General features: G+C 50.6%; 1 protein-coding gene across 5 annotated transcripts in view; it reads right to left on the bottom strand.

Moving 5' to 3' along the window:
• The window catches only part of SLC12A5 (solute carrier family 12 member 5), a 35,408-nt gene that overhangs the window by 4,076 nt on the left and 14,964 nt on the right, over positions 1 to 16,368 (bottom strand). For all 5 annotated transcript variants that reach the window (XM_036902121.2, XM_057503040.1, XM_036902123.2 and 2 more), the window contains exons 5-21: positions 16,079 to 16,133; positions 15,455 to 15,585; positions 13,375 to 13,616; positions 12,454 to 12,665; positions 10,690 to 10,860; positions 10,299 to 10,397; positions 10,094 to 10,151; positions 9,168 to 9,342; positions 8,415 to 8,533; positions 8,037 to 8,135; positions 6,978 to 7,097; positions 6,568 to 6,672; positions 5,270 to 5,438; positions 3,202 to 3,397; positions 2,127 to 2,296; positions 1,392 to 1,523; positions 366 to 473 (exon numbers count right to left, since the gene is read on the bottom strand). In XM_036902121.2, coding sequence (XP_036758016.1) covers positions 366 to 473; positions 1,392 to 1,523; positions 2,127 to 2,296; positions 3,202 to 3,397; positions 5,270 to 5,438; positions 6,568 to 6,672; positions 6,978 to 7,097; positions 8,037 to 8,135; positions 8,415 to 8,533; positions 9,168 to 9,342; positions 10,094 to 10,151; positions 10,299 to 10,397; positions 10,690 to 10,860; positions 12,454 to 12,665; positions 13,375 to 13,616; positions 15,455 to 15,585; positions 16,079 to 16,133 — 2,361 coding nt within the window. The remainder of the gene's footprint in view (positions 1 to 365; positions 474 to 1,391; positions 1,524 to 2,126; positions 2,297 to 3,201; positions 3,398 to 5,269; positions 5,439 to 6,567; positions 6,673 to 6,977; positions 7,098 to 8,036; positions 8,136 to 8,414; positions 8,534 to 9,167; positions 9,343 to 10,093; positions 10,152 to 10,298; positions 10,398 to 10,689; positions 10,861 to 12,453; positions 12,666 to 13,374; positions 13,617 to 15,454; positions 15,586 to 16,078; positions 16,134 to 16,368) is intronic.

Here is a 16,368-nt window from a genome sequence, read left to right as displayed (position 1 = left end):
TACCACATGATCCCTTGTCCCCCACACTGGCAGCCAACAACACTGAGGAACCACTATACATGCATATTTAGCATCCACTACTCTCCCCTGGAGTTACATACAGGGGGAAGATCTGTCACCCATTCCAAAGCCCCTCTGCATTCTGGCTGGGAGGCTTGGTAGGTGCAGCTGCAGTGAGTACCCCCACTGCAGGGGAGCCTAGTGCTGGGAGATGGGGTCACGGGGAAAGGGTGACAAATAATGCTGTAGGGTGCAGGTGGCAGTGCTGATGGCCAGGAGTATCAACCCTGGGCCATTCCAAACCTGTGCAGACCCAGAGCTGGCAGCAGCTTGAGGCTTTCGGAACCCAGTCAGGGCAACCTCACCTCCCGCTCCCGCTCATTCTTGGTTAAATGCATCTGTTTCAGGATCTGGGAACGCTGCTCCATCACCAAGGTCTTCTCATAGGTGTAAGCCGAGATGTCGCTCTCATGCTGCAGGCAGACAGGAGCGAGGAGAGGTAAGGGGGGCAATGGAGGAAAGCATGAGCTCCGAGCAATCCTTGGACAGATGCGTGGCCAAGGAAAGAGAGTCAGGCTCCCTGCCTTCTGCTGGCCTAGTGCTTCCCTGTGCAATGACTTAGTTCAATCAACAGTTGTGGGCAGCAAGGACAGAGCAGAGGGCAATGCTCCTTGAAAGCAACGCAGCTATTCCCTCCTCAGTCCAGCACAAGACCAGGCGTATGAATGGGGGACTTAATGAATGAGTGGATTAATTAATTACTTGAGTGAATGGAAAAGGGGAAGAAATTTTAAAAGAAACAAAGGGATGAATGAATATATGGGTGAATGGATGGGTGAGTGAATGAATACATTAATGAATACACACAAGGCAGGTGAATGGCTATATAAACTGAGGGGAATGCATGGACAAAGGGCCCTATACTGTAATTGTTAGGAGCATGGACTCTAGAGACAGCCTGTATTTGAATCCTGGCTCTGCCACTTAGTATGCGTTGTTGGGCAAATTACTTAACCTTTCTGTGCCACGACTTCCTAGTCTGTAAAATGGAAATGTTGATAATTGTATCTATTTCATTAGTTGTTGCACGAATTAATATATATAAAGTGCCTAGAACAGTGCTTCACAGAGAGTGAGCATTATTAGACATGGCTATTCTTACAAAGGAGACAGGGATGGATGGATGGATGGATGGATGGATGGATGGATGGATGGATGGATGGATAGACAGACAAACTCTTGGGTTAATACGTGAGAGGCTAAGAAGTGAATGAGAGGAGAAAGGTCCAGCATCAAAAGCTGACGGGTGTCAGTTGCCCTCGGTGTTAGGGTCAAGAGCAAAGAGGGCCAGGTGGGACTCCAGAACTTCAGAGGGCCTCCTGGAGACTCACCATCTCTACCACCTCCACCTCTGCAGTGATACGTAAATGGTACAGAAATGTGGTCAGGTCCTTCTTCATCTGGATGCTGTTGTCATCCATCTGGGCCACAGTGAAGATGCGCATCTTGCATTTCCGCCAGACCTGTAGGGACAAAGGGGACCCACCGAGGTCCAACCCGGAAGCAGTGAGGAGATCCAGGGCCAGAACCTAGAGAGGACCCTGTCCCTCACCCTTCCCACATACAAGCAGACCCCAAATCCTCCATCTTAATGGCCACTCCCTACAAAAACCCTCCTCCAGGTTTACCAGCTGTATGACTTGGAGCAAACTCCTTAGTCTCTCTGGCCCTGTTTCACACTGACAACATGGAGGTAACAATGCCTAGCCCTCACAGTACTGTGGACAGAACTAGCCTTAGGGTGATCCTCAACTCATCTGGCACTCAGAACACAGTCTACAAGTGTCAGCTGTTATCTTACTATGACCAACTATTTACCAAGGATACTAAAGCATCACTTGCTTGGGTTAAGCACTGCTCTCCTTTACAATGCAAGGACACTTGGAAGGGGAGGCACAATTGGTTCCTAACATCTCAGAATGAAAGAGGTGACCAGATCCCTCTCCCAAGAGCCCACAAGGGAGGGGCGTACATGGAGTCTGGCCCTGGCCAGAGCATCATCCATGGATGTGCACACACATACACACACAATGCATGCATGCACACATACATGCACGTGCACTCACTTTGTGGTGCCGCAGGAGGAAGGGCAGCAGCATAAGCATGCCTCCATCATGCACAATCCACCAGACATCGATGCTGCCCTCGGAGAAGCGCTCGGGGTTCCCAGGAAACATGGAAACATTCTTGGTGACCAGCAGGGCCAGGTGGCCAGCCGTGGTTTCCCGAACCAGCTCTGGCAGAGACCAAGGAGAGGGTCTGATGGGGAACCAGTAACCCTGATTCCCTCCTGCATCCAATAGCAGCCACAGGGGTCCTGGCACCCTGCACCTTACCCCACCTCACCCCACCATGGGCTGAGGAGTCAGAAAACCAGCATCTACCTGAGCCTCAACATTTATGTGTTGTTTGGATTTCAGAAAGCCTCTCAGCCTCTCTGGGCCTCAGTTTCCCCACCTGTCAAGTGGCAAGAACACCACCTGCCCTTTCTGATTATCAAGAACTCTACTATGCATGGCTTCATGCAATCTTCCCAGCTTCCTTTTAACTACGAGCTACTTATAAGGAGACAGAATCACCTGGAATTAACAAGGCAGTCTCCAGGTTTACCAGCTGTATGACTTGGAGCAAACTCCTTAATCTCTCTGGCCCTGTTTCACACTGGCAACACGGAGGTAACAATGCCTAGCCCTCACAGAACTGTGGACAGAATTAGCCTTAGGGGGATCCTCAACTCATCTGGCACTCAGAACACAGTCTACAAGTGTCAGCTGTTATCTTACTATGACCAACTATTTACCAAGGAATCTGATGCTCAGAGAGGGTGAGTCACTTGTGATAACCACACAGCTAGGAAGGACCAGCAGTGAGATTTAGTGCCAGGCCTCTGTGACTTCAAAGTTGTAGCTCTTCCCTGTATGTCCTGCACTGTCTTCCCCTGGACTGTGGGCCCTGCAGGAGCCAAGACTCTCCTTCACACTGAAGTCCTCAGCACCGAGCACAGTGCCTGGCACATGGCCAGCTCTGAGCACCATCACCGTCATGTGCCAAATCCACACTTGCCATGCCTGGGAAACAGCTCCTGGGCCCACAGAAGGGCAGCCCCCAGCCCTCCACAACCCTCAGCCCACCCAGCTTTACCAATGAAGTTCCTCCATGTCTGATGGTCTTCCTTCTGCCGCCAATTTCGGGGCCAGCCAACGAGCACGGTGTTGTGCTGCAGCCCCCCGAGGCCACCAGACTGGATCAGATGGGACACGCCATCACGCAGGTTGGAGGAAATCACTACCTGGCAGAAGCCTTTCACTTTCTCTGCCTCCATCAGCCGCCGAATGGACTGGGGGATTAGACAAGGACCAGCCTCAGGCCTCTCCAGCCCTGGTCAGCCCCTTGCAGCCTCCTTTCCTCCCTTCTCTCCCCTCTATCATTCCAATCTTCCTGAAGCTCAACTCGGATCACATCAGTCTCTGGCTCTAGAATCATGTGTGGCTCCCCATCACCTGTGGCCCCCATTCCATGTCGATCAGTCAAAGCTCTTCATGACCGTGACCCACACTTCTCACCACCCTGCCAATCTTCACACGGTCCCCCTGCAAGCTCTCCCCCACCACCCAGACCCTCTCCCTGCATCATACATTACACCCGGCCCGGCCCAACTTGGATGTCATCTTCTTCAAATACCAACCCCCAACGCAGAGCAGAATGAAACAGCTCCTCTGCATGGGCAGACAATTTGTTTCTAATAATTTTTAATAAAAAGTTAGCATAATGATAAGCATTTTAAATGCACATTCAATCTGCATTATGAGGGAAGTGTTCTTATTACTCTCATTTTATGGATGAGGAAATGGAGGCTCAGAGAAATTAAGACTTCCTTAAGGCCACACAGCTAATGGATGTCACTGTAGGGGTTCAACTCCAGGGGTCTGACTCCATATCCCAGACTCTTAACCAATACCCTGATGTCAAACAGAGAGGGCTTCAATTCCTACCTCTGCTACCTCCTGGCTGTGTGACCTTGGGAAGTCATCTAACCTCTGTGAGCCTGTTTTCTCATCTTCAAATGGGGATCATGACAACTACCTCATTTAGGAATAGGGAGAAGGACATGACATGATATGGGTAAGGGCTTAGTATATTGCCTGACGTCGTCAACACTTGACATATTCTCTTACTCTGATGTTACTAACTCGAAGACAGCACCTACCAACGGCAGATACATTTGAGAGCCTTCTGTGTGTGTTCTATCTTCCCCACCGTCCTGTATCCACCTTGAAGGCCAGGGCTTGGCTGTATACATGTCCATCTCCCTGTGCCTAGCTGGTGTCTGATACCCAGCACATTCTCAGCCACTGCGTGTTGAATTAAACTGACCAGCGGAGGCCCCCAGCTCTGGGCCCTGACAGATTGGTGCGAACAGCCCAGTGAGGCAGAAACAGCAACTGTCACAAGACATTAGGGGTGCCCCTCCTTTCTTACCCTGCCTCCCTTGGGCACCCTTTCCTCTCTCCACAACTAGTCATAGCCCTGAGGGGAGAGAGTCCTGAATCACAGACAGAGCCCACTTCTACTACCCACCAGGTTCCAGAAACCTGTTAGTGTCCCTTAAAGCAGACTCTGGCCACCCCAGCCCACACTGGCTCTTGGACTGCTGCACAGGCATGGAACAGGGATGGGGACAAAAGCCGGTGACTAGGAGCCAGGGAACTGGGTTCAGATCCTGACCATGCTTCCAGCCAGCTTTGTGACTTTCAGCAAGCTGCTCTCTCTCTCTGGGCCTCAATTTCTTCCTGTGCCAAATGCAGATACTCACCCTGCTGACTCCACATGGTGTGGGATCAAAAGAATCCACAGATATAAAAACACTTTGAAAGATTTGTACTTTGGCAGGAAGAAGTCTGGAGTAGGAGTCAGGCTGTCCTAATTTGAATCTCCATTTTCTGTCCTTAGACAAATGACCTGACTTCTCTAAGCCTCCGTTTCCTTATCCATAAAATGGGCCCTTCAGGCTCCGATGGCCTTTGGTTCTGGGAGCTGGGTTCTAAGGAACTTCCTCCCTGAGCACTTAGACGCTTCTTCTAAGAAAGAAGACAGAAAAGCCCGAGCCCCTTTTGGTCCCAAGGGTGGGAAGGAAGGGACGTACAGAGAGGCGAGGACCATCTTCCTGGGGGCCCTGCCCTTCCCCAGGCCCCACAGGGCCACTGCTCACCTCCTCTGCCCGCTGAGCCTGGGGATGGTTGTCCAGAAAGGTGCCCTCAAGCACAGAGCCCACAATGGTCAGGCCCTTCCCTGCCTTGAGCTGGGAGGTCAGTGAGAGCAGCTGGGGGTGCACCACATTCTGGTCTTGGTCCACACGCACCAGCACCAGCAGCTGTGGCCTGAAGAGGGTGCAGAGTCATGTGATCCATCCACCACCCATCATACAGCCACCACCGCACGACATACACTGGTGTGTTCACTGACCTTCTGCTCTACGCCCCACTCCCCTAATGCCCCCATCACCCATCCATCCTTGTAGATATTCATCCATCCACTCAACCACCCACCCATCTATTTTATCCTCCAGTCATCTATTCATATCCATATTAATTTACCTGCACATGCATTATTGACTCAATTATCCACACACCCACCTACACCATCCATTCACACATGTATCTATTCACCGTTTCCATACATACTACACCTAGCTACCTGCCCATCTATTTATCCAGTCATTTCCTTATTCATTTAGCCATCCCATCCATCCAAACACCCACCGATTGAATAGCACTCCCTAAGCATCTACTCTGGGCCAGACCCTGTACTAAGCATTTGAGAATTCGCAGCCAAATGCAAAGCCCTGGTCTCTGGAAGCCCCGGCTTAGTAGACATCAGCAAATACAAGCCAACGATGTCCTAGGCATAGTTCAGAGGTGCAGGCCTTACTCGTGGCAAAGGGAACCTGAGGGAGATGAATAAGGGTGGGGCTTGCAGAGCAGTCAGAAAGCTCCCTGGGCTGAGAGGCTTCTGGTTCTGCCTTCCATGACCTCTAAGACCCTCTCTGGTCCCTGATTTTCATGTGAATAAAATGGAGAGATTATCATTAATCTAGAGACTTCTAGGAGGCCCTACAACTCTCAAAGTGAATGATCCCACCTCTCCCAGAGCAAATGCTACAGGATCTTATGTTTCTGTCTCTGTGTGCCTTCTCCATGGAACTGAGTTCACTGCGTCCCCAGAGACCAGAAGGGGGCTTGGCACATAGTATGCATTCATTAACAAATGATGGAAAGAATGGGTGGATGAATAGATGATTAGGAGTCTGCTGCGGAGGTGTGGTTTGGAGAATACCGTCTGGAACTCAGCCCAGCCTTGGGGTTATAGGTAGGAAGGGCTGAGTAGCAGAGGTCAAGGGCACAGCACTATGGTGGGGACACCATCAGCAAAACAAACCCGGTGGGATGGATCAGGCCCTGCTCTCCTCCTCTGCCCCCCGGGGCCCTCACACGTACCCCCACCACTCACCTCCAGTTCTTGGTGTGCGGGGGCCCCTCCTCCAGGCGTAAGAGGGCATAGCGAGCAGCACTGAGAGACAGGCCGCGGATCCCATCGCCCCACTCCTTCTCTGCCCTGGGGGAACAGGAGGCCAGAAAGGGGGGAGCATGAGAGGGCAGAAAGCAGGGAGTGTCGGGGAGGGTGGCCCACACTGACGTTCCACCCCAAGGCTCTGGCTCAGAAAGGATGCCATTCCTGTCACCTCTGTTTCTCAAAACTCCAGCCCCTCCCTCTGCCCCTAGTCTGGGTCCCCCCTCCACCTCATCATGCCTCCCCTCAACCCTAGCCCTGTCCTCTCCCATTTCCTGCCTCACCCATACCGCCCCCCTCCAATCACCCATCACCTCGCCCCACCCAGCACCCCCACTTCCCGCACTTACCCACGGTACTCGATGTATTTGTAGATGAGTCCGGCAATAAGCATGGCCACCAGGGCGTAATACCAGGAGCAGATGAACATGAGGGCCAGGCAGAGGCTCATGCCCAGGAAAGAGAGTGTCCTGGAGAATGGGAGAGACCCAGCCTCTGAGCCCGGGCAGGGCTGCCACCGGCACCAGGGCTCGGACAGCGAGGGTTGGATGGCACAAGGCCCGGGCGAGAGCTGGGAGGCCACACCCAGGGGGACACACCGTCACCTCTACAGGCACTGTGAGGACAGAGGACCTTCTGGGTCAGTGAGCGGCCGCAGCCAAGGCACCACCCCCGCCCCCCCAGCTCCTGAGCCAGCACCCTGCCCTGTCCCAGGGCCGCCAACCCTGCCAGACCACCCTGCCGGACGGGTTCTGAGGAAGGGGTCTCTGAGGAGAGGAAGAGGCAGCGTCCCCCAGAAAGAGTGACCCCAGGAAGAGCCAGCCGGCAGAGCAGGAGCGCTGAGGCAGGAGTCAGCCGGGTTCCAGGGCAGGTATGCCATAGTCTTGCTGGCTGACACTGGGCCCATCCCTTCCCCTGTTTGAGCCTATTTCCTTTTTGTAGAATAAGCATGATTATTTCTGCCCTGTCTGCCCCACGGGCCTGGCATGAGGATGAAGAGCCATCAAGTACAATGACCAGAAGAGCCCCCAACTCCACGTCATGGGCATCTTCTGTGCACTAGGCACCATGATGCTCACAAGGGCCCTATGAGCTGGTGGCAGTTATCATCCCCATTTCACAGCTGAGGAAACTGAGGCTTCCTCACCTAGATTACAAAATGTTGAGTATTATGGACAGAGGACGGATTTCCACTGAGACTCTTTATGACTGTGTTATATTATTATTTGTGATTATAAGGAGACCCTCTCCAGGACCTTTTCATGCTAGTTGGGTCATGAAACCCGGAGAAAATGGGGTGCCCTATTTAAGTTTGGAATCCTTAGACCTTGATGGAATGGGCTGAGGTGGGGGTTGGGGTGGAGATGAGAGGGTGGTTCTCTTGGGCAGGAAGGGGGACAGACACCCACCAGTGGTAATATCGAAAGCGTGGTCTCCAGTTGGGTGTCCTCAGTAGTGTCTGTACAGCACAAGCCAGGTTCACAAACATGTAACACATCAGGAAGAACCTGGAACACAGGAAGGCCCCATGAGAGACAGAGATGCAATGGGAGGCAGAAACAGAGAAACACAGGGAAAGAGGATAGGAAGCTGGGGTGGTGGCCGAGTCATGTTCCGCGGCTTAGGACCCTGATGCACGTGGGGACGAATCTCTATATAACAAAGGACAAGTTTCTATGCCAGTTGTATTGTTAAAGTGTTTGGGTGGGCTACCCAGGGTCACAACTGGAGAATCCAGGTAAGGAGACCCCCAGAACTGATAGGAAAGGCAAGAGGCCAACACGCACATAGAGAGGATGGGGGCGACCTCGTCGAGGGATGCAATGAGGATGCCAATCTCACAGATACAGGCAGTCAGGAGCAAGGCCCACGTTGGCTCTCCGTTGGCTTTGCCATGGCCAAAGACCTGTGGACAGAGCAACCATTATGGGGGCCTGAGACCTTGAGGACGTGTCTCTCTTTCAGTCTTGGGCACTAGCGCAGTAAAGGCAGGAATCCCCTAACCAACGAGGAGGTAGGGAAAGGATGCTATATTTCTCATCCTTTAGGGGTACTCAAGGAGATACCAGGCTTTACTGTATCTCACCCAACCTGACACTAGTACCTCAGTGCAATGAATTTCAAATGATCCCTTAAGGGAGAAAGAAGGTCCAGTTGGCACAGATGGGAGAGGAGCTACAGGGGACCTGCAAGCGGCTATGACTATGTGTTCCATAAATCTCTTTTTTAAGCCCCATGGAGAGAGCCACCCTTTTCTCGCCCTTCGGCTGCCTCCCTGAGCCCCTTGACTGATCAGTGGGCCAAAGGAGGACCATCTGTTTTTCCCCTAAGAGTAGACAACTCAGCCCAAAGAGATGGCACTGACCACGGGGGAAATCTCAGATAAGGCACACCCGTTCTTCTTAGTGGCAGCACAGAGCAGAAGGACCCCAGGAGGCAAGGCCTGCTGCAGCTTTGGCTCACTGTGCGGCCTCTGGGCAGGGTCTAGCTGACTGCTGTCGGGGGTGGGCTGTTCTCCCCACCCCCCACCCCCAACTGACCTGCAGGAAGGGCACTATGCCATCCCGGGAGATGGCCTGCAGCAGGCGTGGGGCCCCTGTGAGGCTCTGCAGCCCAGCCCCACAGGTGGAGAAGAAGGATCCAATGACAATGACCCAGGGTGATGGCCAGGCCAGTGTGCCCACCACCAGGTTGCCGTTCACGGCTTCACCAAACCTGGAATGAAGCAGCAAGGGGACAGGAGGTGCTGAGCAAGCGAGCCACCTTCGACTCTGTGGGCAGGTCTCCCACACCAACTTCAGGACCAGCTGTGTACCCACCACAGGCCTAGGCTCTATGGGGGCAGGGGGAGAGAAAACGTCCCCATTGTCCTGGGCACGTTCTGTCTGAGTGACCCCAGGCCATTGAACAGTTCCTTGCCTCTGTTTTCTCAGCAGTAGGTCATTATAAACCTATTTCATATAATGGTGAGAAGATAACGGGAGATAAATAGCTAGGATGCTTAGCACTGTGCCTGGAACACGGTTCACAGCCCCTGTGCTTTACTTTATCCTTGTCCCTATTGCTCTGCATTTCAAACCTCTTGACAAGGATGTTTACCATCCCCCAAAAGCTCCTTCAAGACAAAAATCATGTGTTACTTATTTTTGTTCTCCCCAGAACCCTGGACAGTGACATAAACATCCAGGACGTATTAAAGGGATGACTAGATTTTTAAAGTAAAAGAAAAGGAAAGCATCATTATCCTAAAGGAAATGAGATCATTCAAGCTTCTTAAGCTGGAGTGAAGTAAAAAAGATGAAATAAAACATAAAAAGGTGAATTTGCAAGCAATCCCTGTGACCTGTCTTCCATAAGCCCCCCTTGCACAGGCTCAGCACCTCCTGCTGGGTCTGTTTCCCAGAACATGACCCCCTATGCCCAACCCCTAGGACCCCCCAGAATCAGCCCACATTCCCTTACTTACTTGTCCCGCAAGACAACCCCCTCAATGCAGGCCCCAAACAGAACAACGGAGCTGATGTCTACAGCAGAGGATGAAGGAGAATCCCCAGGGTGGCATTCCCTTTCTCCCCACCCCTTCTGAGCCAGCTGGGTGAGGCAGCAATTTCAGCTGCCCTCCCTCCTGTCCTCCCTGCCCACAGTGGCCCCAGCCTAGCGGTGCAGGATACAGACAGCAGAAGTGGTGGCAATGGCCAGGATGGTGCCAGTGGGAATTGACTTCTGGGCATCCCGCAGGTCCCCGGAGCGGTTAGAACCAGCCATGATGCCTGTGAACAGAGGAGCAGCTAGGCCAGGACCACAGGAGACCAGACAGACGGAGAGGAAAGGACACCAGCCTCGGGGTCAGGAAGACTGGGATCTAGTCCTGGCATACTGACTCGTGAGGGACTTGGGCACATTACTTGGCGTTAATTCCCTCACCTGTCCAGTGGGAACTGGAGTGTTGGCTCCTGCCTATGCGATGGGGCTGTTGGACCAAGGAATTCCCCCACATCATCATTAATTCTCTCCTCCCCATCCCTCCCAGGCAGAGTTCTCCCACTTTGAGCTCCCCTTTACCTGTGACTGAGGGGAAGTAGATGCCAACCAGCAGGGTGAAGTAGGATGTCATATCGCTGAAGACATAGGGATGGTCCATGTCAATGGGGATGCCATCTGCCAGGCCTGCTGAGGGCATCCCACGCCTCTCCACAATCACCCCCTTGGTCAGGTAGGAGCTCCAGAGGTTCTCTGTGGGAAGACAGGATGCTCGGGAGTAAGACCCAAAGTCAGGGCGCCAGTGTTCTGGGGCCAGGTGGTAGGTGGGCAAAAAGAAAGGTTAAGGTCAACTACCTCTCACTGCCCATGGGCCTTGGCTCTATTTTATTTCCACCGACATTTCCTAAGCTCCTGCTTGGGATCAGGCCATGTGCAGGGGTTTTGCACATGAATCAGATCTAGTCCTTGCCCTCAAATAGTCCAGTCTAGCAGGGTAAATAGACACATAAAGACCTATCTCAGACTGATTCAGCATGTCCCAAACTTATCTCACCACCCACCCACCCCAAACCAGCTGCCTTCCTATTATCTCTTATCTCAGTAAATGCACCACCATTGATTCAGACAGCTTGAGATCGCACTCAACTGCTCCCTCTCACCAACTCTGTTTCAAAACCATCTCCATCTCCTGTCCGTTATTCCTTCTAAATATTTCTCAAATATTCCCCTTCTCTCCTTTCCAGGGTTCCTTCTGTTCAGCACTATTGATATTTTGGACCAGATAATTCTTCGTTGTGGAGGTGGGGGGCTGTCCCACAGCCTCGTGCGACGTTCAGCAGCACCCTGGCGTCCATGCATTAAATGCCAGTAACACCTGTCCAGCTGTGATAGCAAAAAATGTCTCTATACGTGACCATAGGTCTTCTGGTGGGCAAAACAGCCCTGGTGAGGAACCACTGCTCCACTCCCGCTGACCACTCCATCACTCTAGGTCAGAAAACCACCATCTCTCGCCTGGACTCAACATCAACCTCCTCCTGGACTCCCTGCCTCTGTGCTTTGCCCCTTTATTCCATCCACACTGGCGGCCAGAGTGAACCTTTAGAAATGGCAAGCTGATCATGTTTGTCCCTTATGCAAAAGCCTTTGGTGGCTCCTCATTGCCCTAAGGACACGGCCCAGACTCTTCAACATGGCTTCCAAGACCCGCCACAGTCTGGGACATGCGAGCCTCTCTAACATAATTCCCCACCCCTCCTTCCTTTGCACTCTATGCCCCAGTCATAACAAATTACTTATGGCTGGATGGACACAATATGCTCTTCTGTGTCTGCATGCTTTTAGTCAAACTGTCCTTCTGCTTGTAATTACCTTATTCACCTAGTAGAATTGAAAAAAATCTCTCATTTGTCCTTCAAACCCTCCTCAGGTAAGTCCAGGAAGCTTGTCTCACCACCTTATACCTGAAAGGTCTCAATTCATTGAATGCACACCTATGCATAGTTTATTTGCTAATACATCTGTCTCTGTCATTAGACTCCTTGAAGCCAAGGACTGTGACTTATTTATGTTGTGCTACTGGTGCTTAGCACAGTAGTTAGTAGGTGCTTAGTGAATACTTCTTAAATTAATAACTTTATTTCCAACTAGATGGTAAGATACTTGAAGACTCCCTTTCATCTCTATCCTTCCATGATGCCAAAAACAGAACACGGCCCAGAGTAGGTGCTCAATTAAAACTGACTGACTTTAACTGAATCCCAAGGAGAGTCCCTTAATCCTGATTGTTTAACCCACCATCCCTGTAGCATTCCCTAGATACCATCCCTTTTCCCTCCCCCAGACCTTTGATGAGGCCACTGGCAGCGCCAGGAATGCCCTGGATCTCTGTGACATTGTTTCGGGTGAAGTACTCATCACAGGTGGCGTTGAGGAAGCGGGAGGAGCAGAAAAGGCCCCAGAGCTGTGTGGTCACTGTCTCATTTCCTTCCCAAGCCAGCTTGGCACAGACATCAAAGCCATGGCGAGACAGTGTGCGGTTCCCCAGGAGGCAGATCCTAAGGAGAGAAACAAGGGAGGATGGTGGGGAGGGATATAACCTTGCCCTGGCTTCACAACAGAACTGCCAGGGGAGCACTAAAATACACAGATGCCCGGGCCCATATCCAGAGATTCTAATTTAATTGGGATGGAGCCCAGAATAAGCGTTTTTTTCAAAGCTCCCCCAAATGATTCTAATATGCAGTCAAGGAGTGAATCACGGCCTTAGTGTAATGCTGTTTCAGCACCGTGGACAGCAGTGTCTGCGTGCCATCCTTCTGGGCAGGCAATGGAATCTGTTGCAGAGAGAGGCAGAACCAACAGGGATATGAGCCCTTAGACCCTCTCTCTTCTGTGTCCTTTCCCATGATAGGGAAAGTGTCCAACACTAGTAGACCATCCCATCTGAGGGAGCTGTCCCCACCCAGGAAGCTTCCCTGACATGGAGTGTTCATCTCTTCCTGAATTGTTCCACTTGGTTCTTCCTAAGTCCACCCACCACCAAGCCGCTGAAACTGTGCCTACCTCCAGAACCATTATCCCACCCTGAAGGGATTTCCCCCCAAACCAGGAGATATTTTCCCACTAAGGGAGGTTGCTTTGAATCCACAACCACTCTTTTCTGAGAGATGGGGAGAGGGGAGTTGGCAGAAACAAATAAAGCAGACCCTGGAACTGGGCCAAGGAGGAGGAGGACCATGCTTTAGCCTCAGAGCAGCAACTTACGGGAAGTTGGGTGGGTCGAAGGCAGATTTGATGACCCCGGCATAGATGGCCAGGATGGAGAGGATGACACAACCCAGGAAGACAAGGGCGAATTTGTTGACATACTTGACTCCCACGAATACCACAGTGGCCATGCAGGTGAGCACACAGGTGCCATACACACGCATATTGTTCAGCATGGCTGCTGCCTCTCCGCTGGCATCTTCTGCCTTAAAAATGGCCATAGCTGGGAAGAGGTAAGCCTGTGGGAAAGGGGTAAAGAGGTCAAGGTCCCAACAAGAACCAACTGAGAATCACCCCCAAGGACATAACCTGAAGTGCACGAAGGGCTTTGGAAAAAAGGTGCTCATTACAACATATTTACAGTTGTGCAATACTGGAAATGACATCCAATGATAGGGGAATGTTTAAGGAAAGCATGGTCTATTCTGCAAGGACTATTATACAGTCATCAAAAATTACATTGCAAAGATGTTGTGGTTATTAATTTCTATTATTTTGTTATTGAGTATAATTCCTAATGATTATTTATTGTTTTAATATTTCTAATAGAAAGGCAGAAATAACTTATATATTCATCATTAGAGGACTGAGTGAATAAATCATATTTCCATACAGACTATCAAGCTGTTGAAAGGATAACATAGATTCATATGAACTCAAAAGGCTACTCATGCTACCTTAAGTAAAAAAAATCAAGTTTTTAAAAAAGGATATGTCTTATGATCTCAGTTTTGTAAATGTATATGTGTACATATGTATATATATATATATATTCCCTGAATGATGAAAATGTGGATAATCTTTATTTTGTACATCTATATTTTCTAAAACTTCTGTACTAAATATTAAAATGTTCATGTTCTTACAAGTTATTTTCACTTGTAAATAGTATTTACAAAGGAAGTTTGGAGTTATTTAGGGAAATCTATAGTTACATTTTGCAAAGACAGAATATAATATTGCATAGAAAAAAAAATTAGAAGGTAATATACCAAGATGTTAATGGAGATTTTCTTCAGGCAATTGTTATTTCCTTTATTGTATTCTTTGATAGTTTTCCAATTTTATGCAATGACAGAATCACTTTTACAACAGTTACTAAATTATTTAATTTTGTTATGGCGGTCTATTACTCTTCTCTCATAATTTTGTTCCTCAGGTCTTTTATTCCCCATCCCTCCTCCCTGTCCCCATACTCCTCCATTCTGTCCCAAAACCAGAAGCTGTGTCACCTTGTAGTTCTAGCGCTCCAAGGCAGTGTGATAGAGTGGACAGGCACTGGCTTTGGGGTCAGAAAGACACAGGTTCAAATCCCTTCCACATGTTCCTTAAACTCTCTGAGCCTTGCTTTCCTCATCTGTAAAATGGGGACATCTTCTAACTTGTAGAAGAGTTGTGATGATAAAATAAAATGATACACTGCAGGCTATGGGGCCTGGGTAGAGTGGGGGCTTGGGAAATGTCAGATCAGCCCTACTTTCTATATCCAAGAGAAACCTCCTCAGCTCTCACATCCTCCGGGAGGGGCAGGAAGAATGGAGTCTGAAGTCAGCAGCCTCTCCAAACACTTCCCAGCAACCTGACTTCTCATCAGTCACTACTCCTAACACACCTTGTACTCAACTCCCTCACATCCTTCTCTTTTGAAACCCACCAGCAATCATCCCTGTACACTTAACAGTCATAGAGCTGTTAACATAGTCCTTGGCACATGGTCAACCCCCCTCTACCAATTGGTAGCTGAGTGACCTTGAGCAAGTCATTTCACCTCTCTGAGTTTCTCATTTGTGAAATGGGCATAATAATACTTAAACCTCATGAGGATTCAAGATAATGACTGTAAAGCACTTAGAATTCTGCTGAGAGCACAGCAGGTGCCTGATATACAACAGCTGTTCCTATTACATAATTACTGTCTCTTGTCACCCCAACTAGACTGTGAACTCATTAAAGACAGAGCCACATCTGACTTCCCTTTGGCCTTACTGAGTGGCCTGGCCTAAAGGTGGTGTCCAGGGAGCACTGCTTAACTGACTGGCAGCCTGGGACCCCAGACCTCCTCCTTGGCCCCTCTCACCAGCAAGATTTCGATGGTGCCCAGGATGTACATGGCCCCAGCAAAGGTAGTGCCCAGGTAGAAGCAGAGGCCCACGGCGCCCCCGAACTCTGGGCCCAGAGACCTGGAAATCATGTAGTAGGAACCGCCAGCTGCAGAAAGAACCTAGTATCAACAAGAGGTTCAGGGGGCACTGGGCTGCCCTAGTAAGTGAGGGGGGCCCAGGGCAGAGGTGGGAAGAGGCTTACAGGCTTTTAAGGGGCTTATAAGGCTCACAGGCCTTATAGGCTGCAGCCCTAGGACCTATGGAAGACCCAGCCAGCCACTTTGAGTGTATTTTGCAGCACTAATTACCATGTTGCAAATTACCCCTCTATGGAGGTCACAGCTCAGGAAATAGGAGGATGGTGAGGAGGATGTCAGGCAAAGGGAGATCTTGCATTGCCTCTTAACCACCACCAACTGCCTCTCTACCCTCCCCTTCATACAGCTGCTCCCACCTGCCCCACAAACATCACGGCCCAGCCTCCAAGCCTGCAGCACCCAAACTGCCTCTTTTAGATCTTATGGCCCCCAAAGCCTGGGGCACTCACCCTCCTGCCCACTATCCAGGCCCTTTCCCTCCAAGAAGCCCCAGTCACGTACCAGGTACAACACCATTGGTTGCAATTGCACTCATGGAGATGGCTGTGAGCATCGTCTGCAGGGAGACAGATCATAAGAGTGGTGGCTGGGATGGGGGCCGCAGTGGCCTGGGTGGGGGCCAAACCTTATATCCCATAAACACCTGCCAAACCCACAAGTCCTCTTCTGCTGAGTCTCCCTGGCCTGGTTCCAATTTCTACTGCTGCCAAGGGCTTCTTGTCAAGAAAACCTCTTATTCACCATGCACATGGAAGAGGCGCAAAACTGCAGCAGGAGAGAACTCTGGAAAT

The sequence above is a fragment of the Manis pentadactyla genome, chromosome 5, assembly GCF_030020395.1.
Source record: "Manis pentadactyla isolate mManPen7 chromosome 5, mManPen7.hap1, whole genome shotgun sequence".
Taxonomy (NCBI): domain Eukaryota; kingdom Metazoa; phylum Chordata; class Mammalia; order Pholidota; family Manidae; genus Manis; species Manis pentadactyla.
This window is presented reverse-complemented; position numbering and strand designations above follow the sequence as displayed.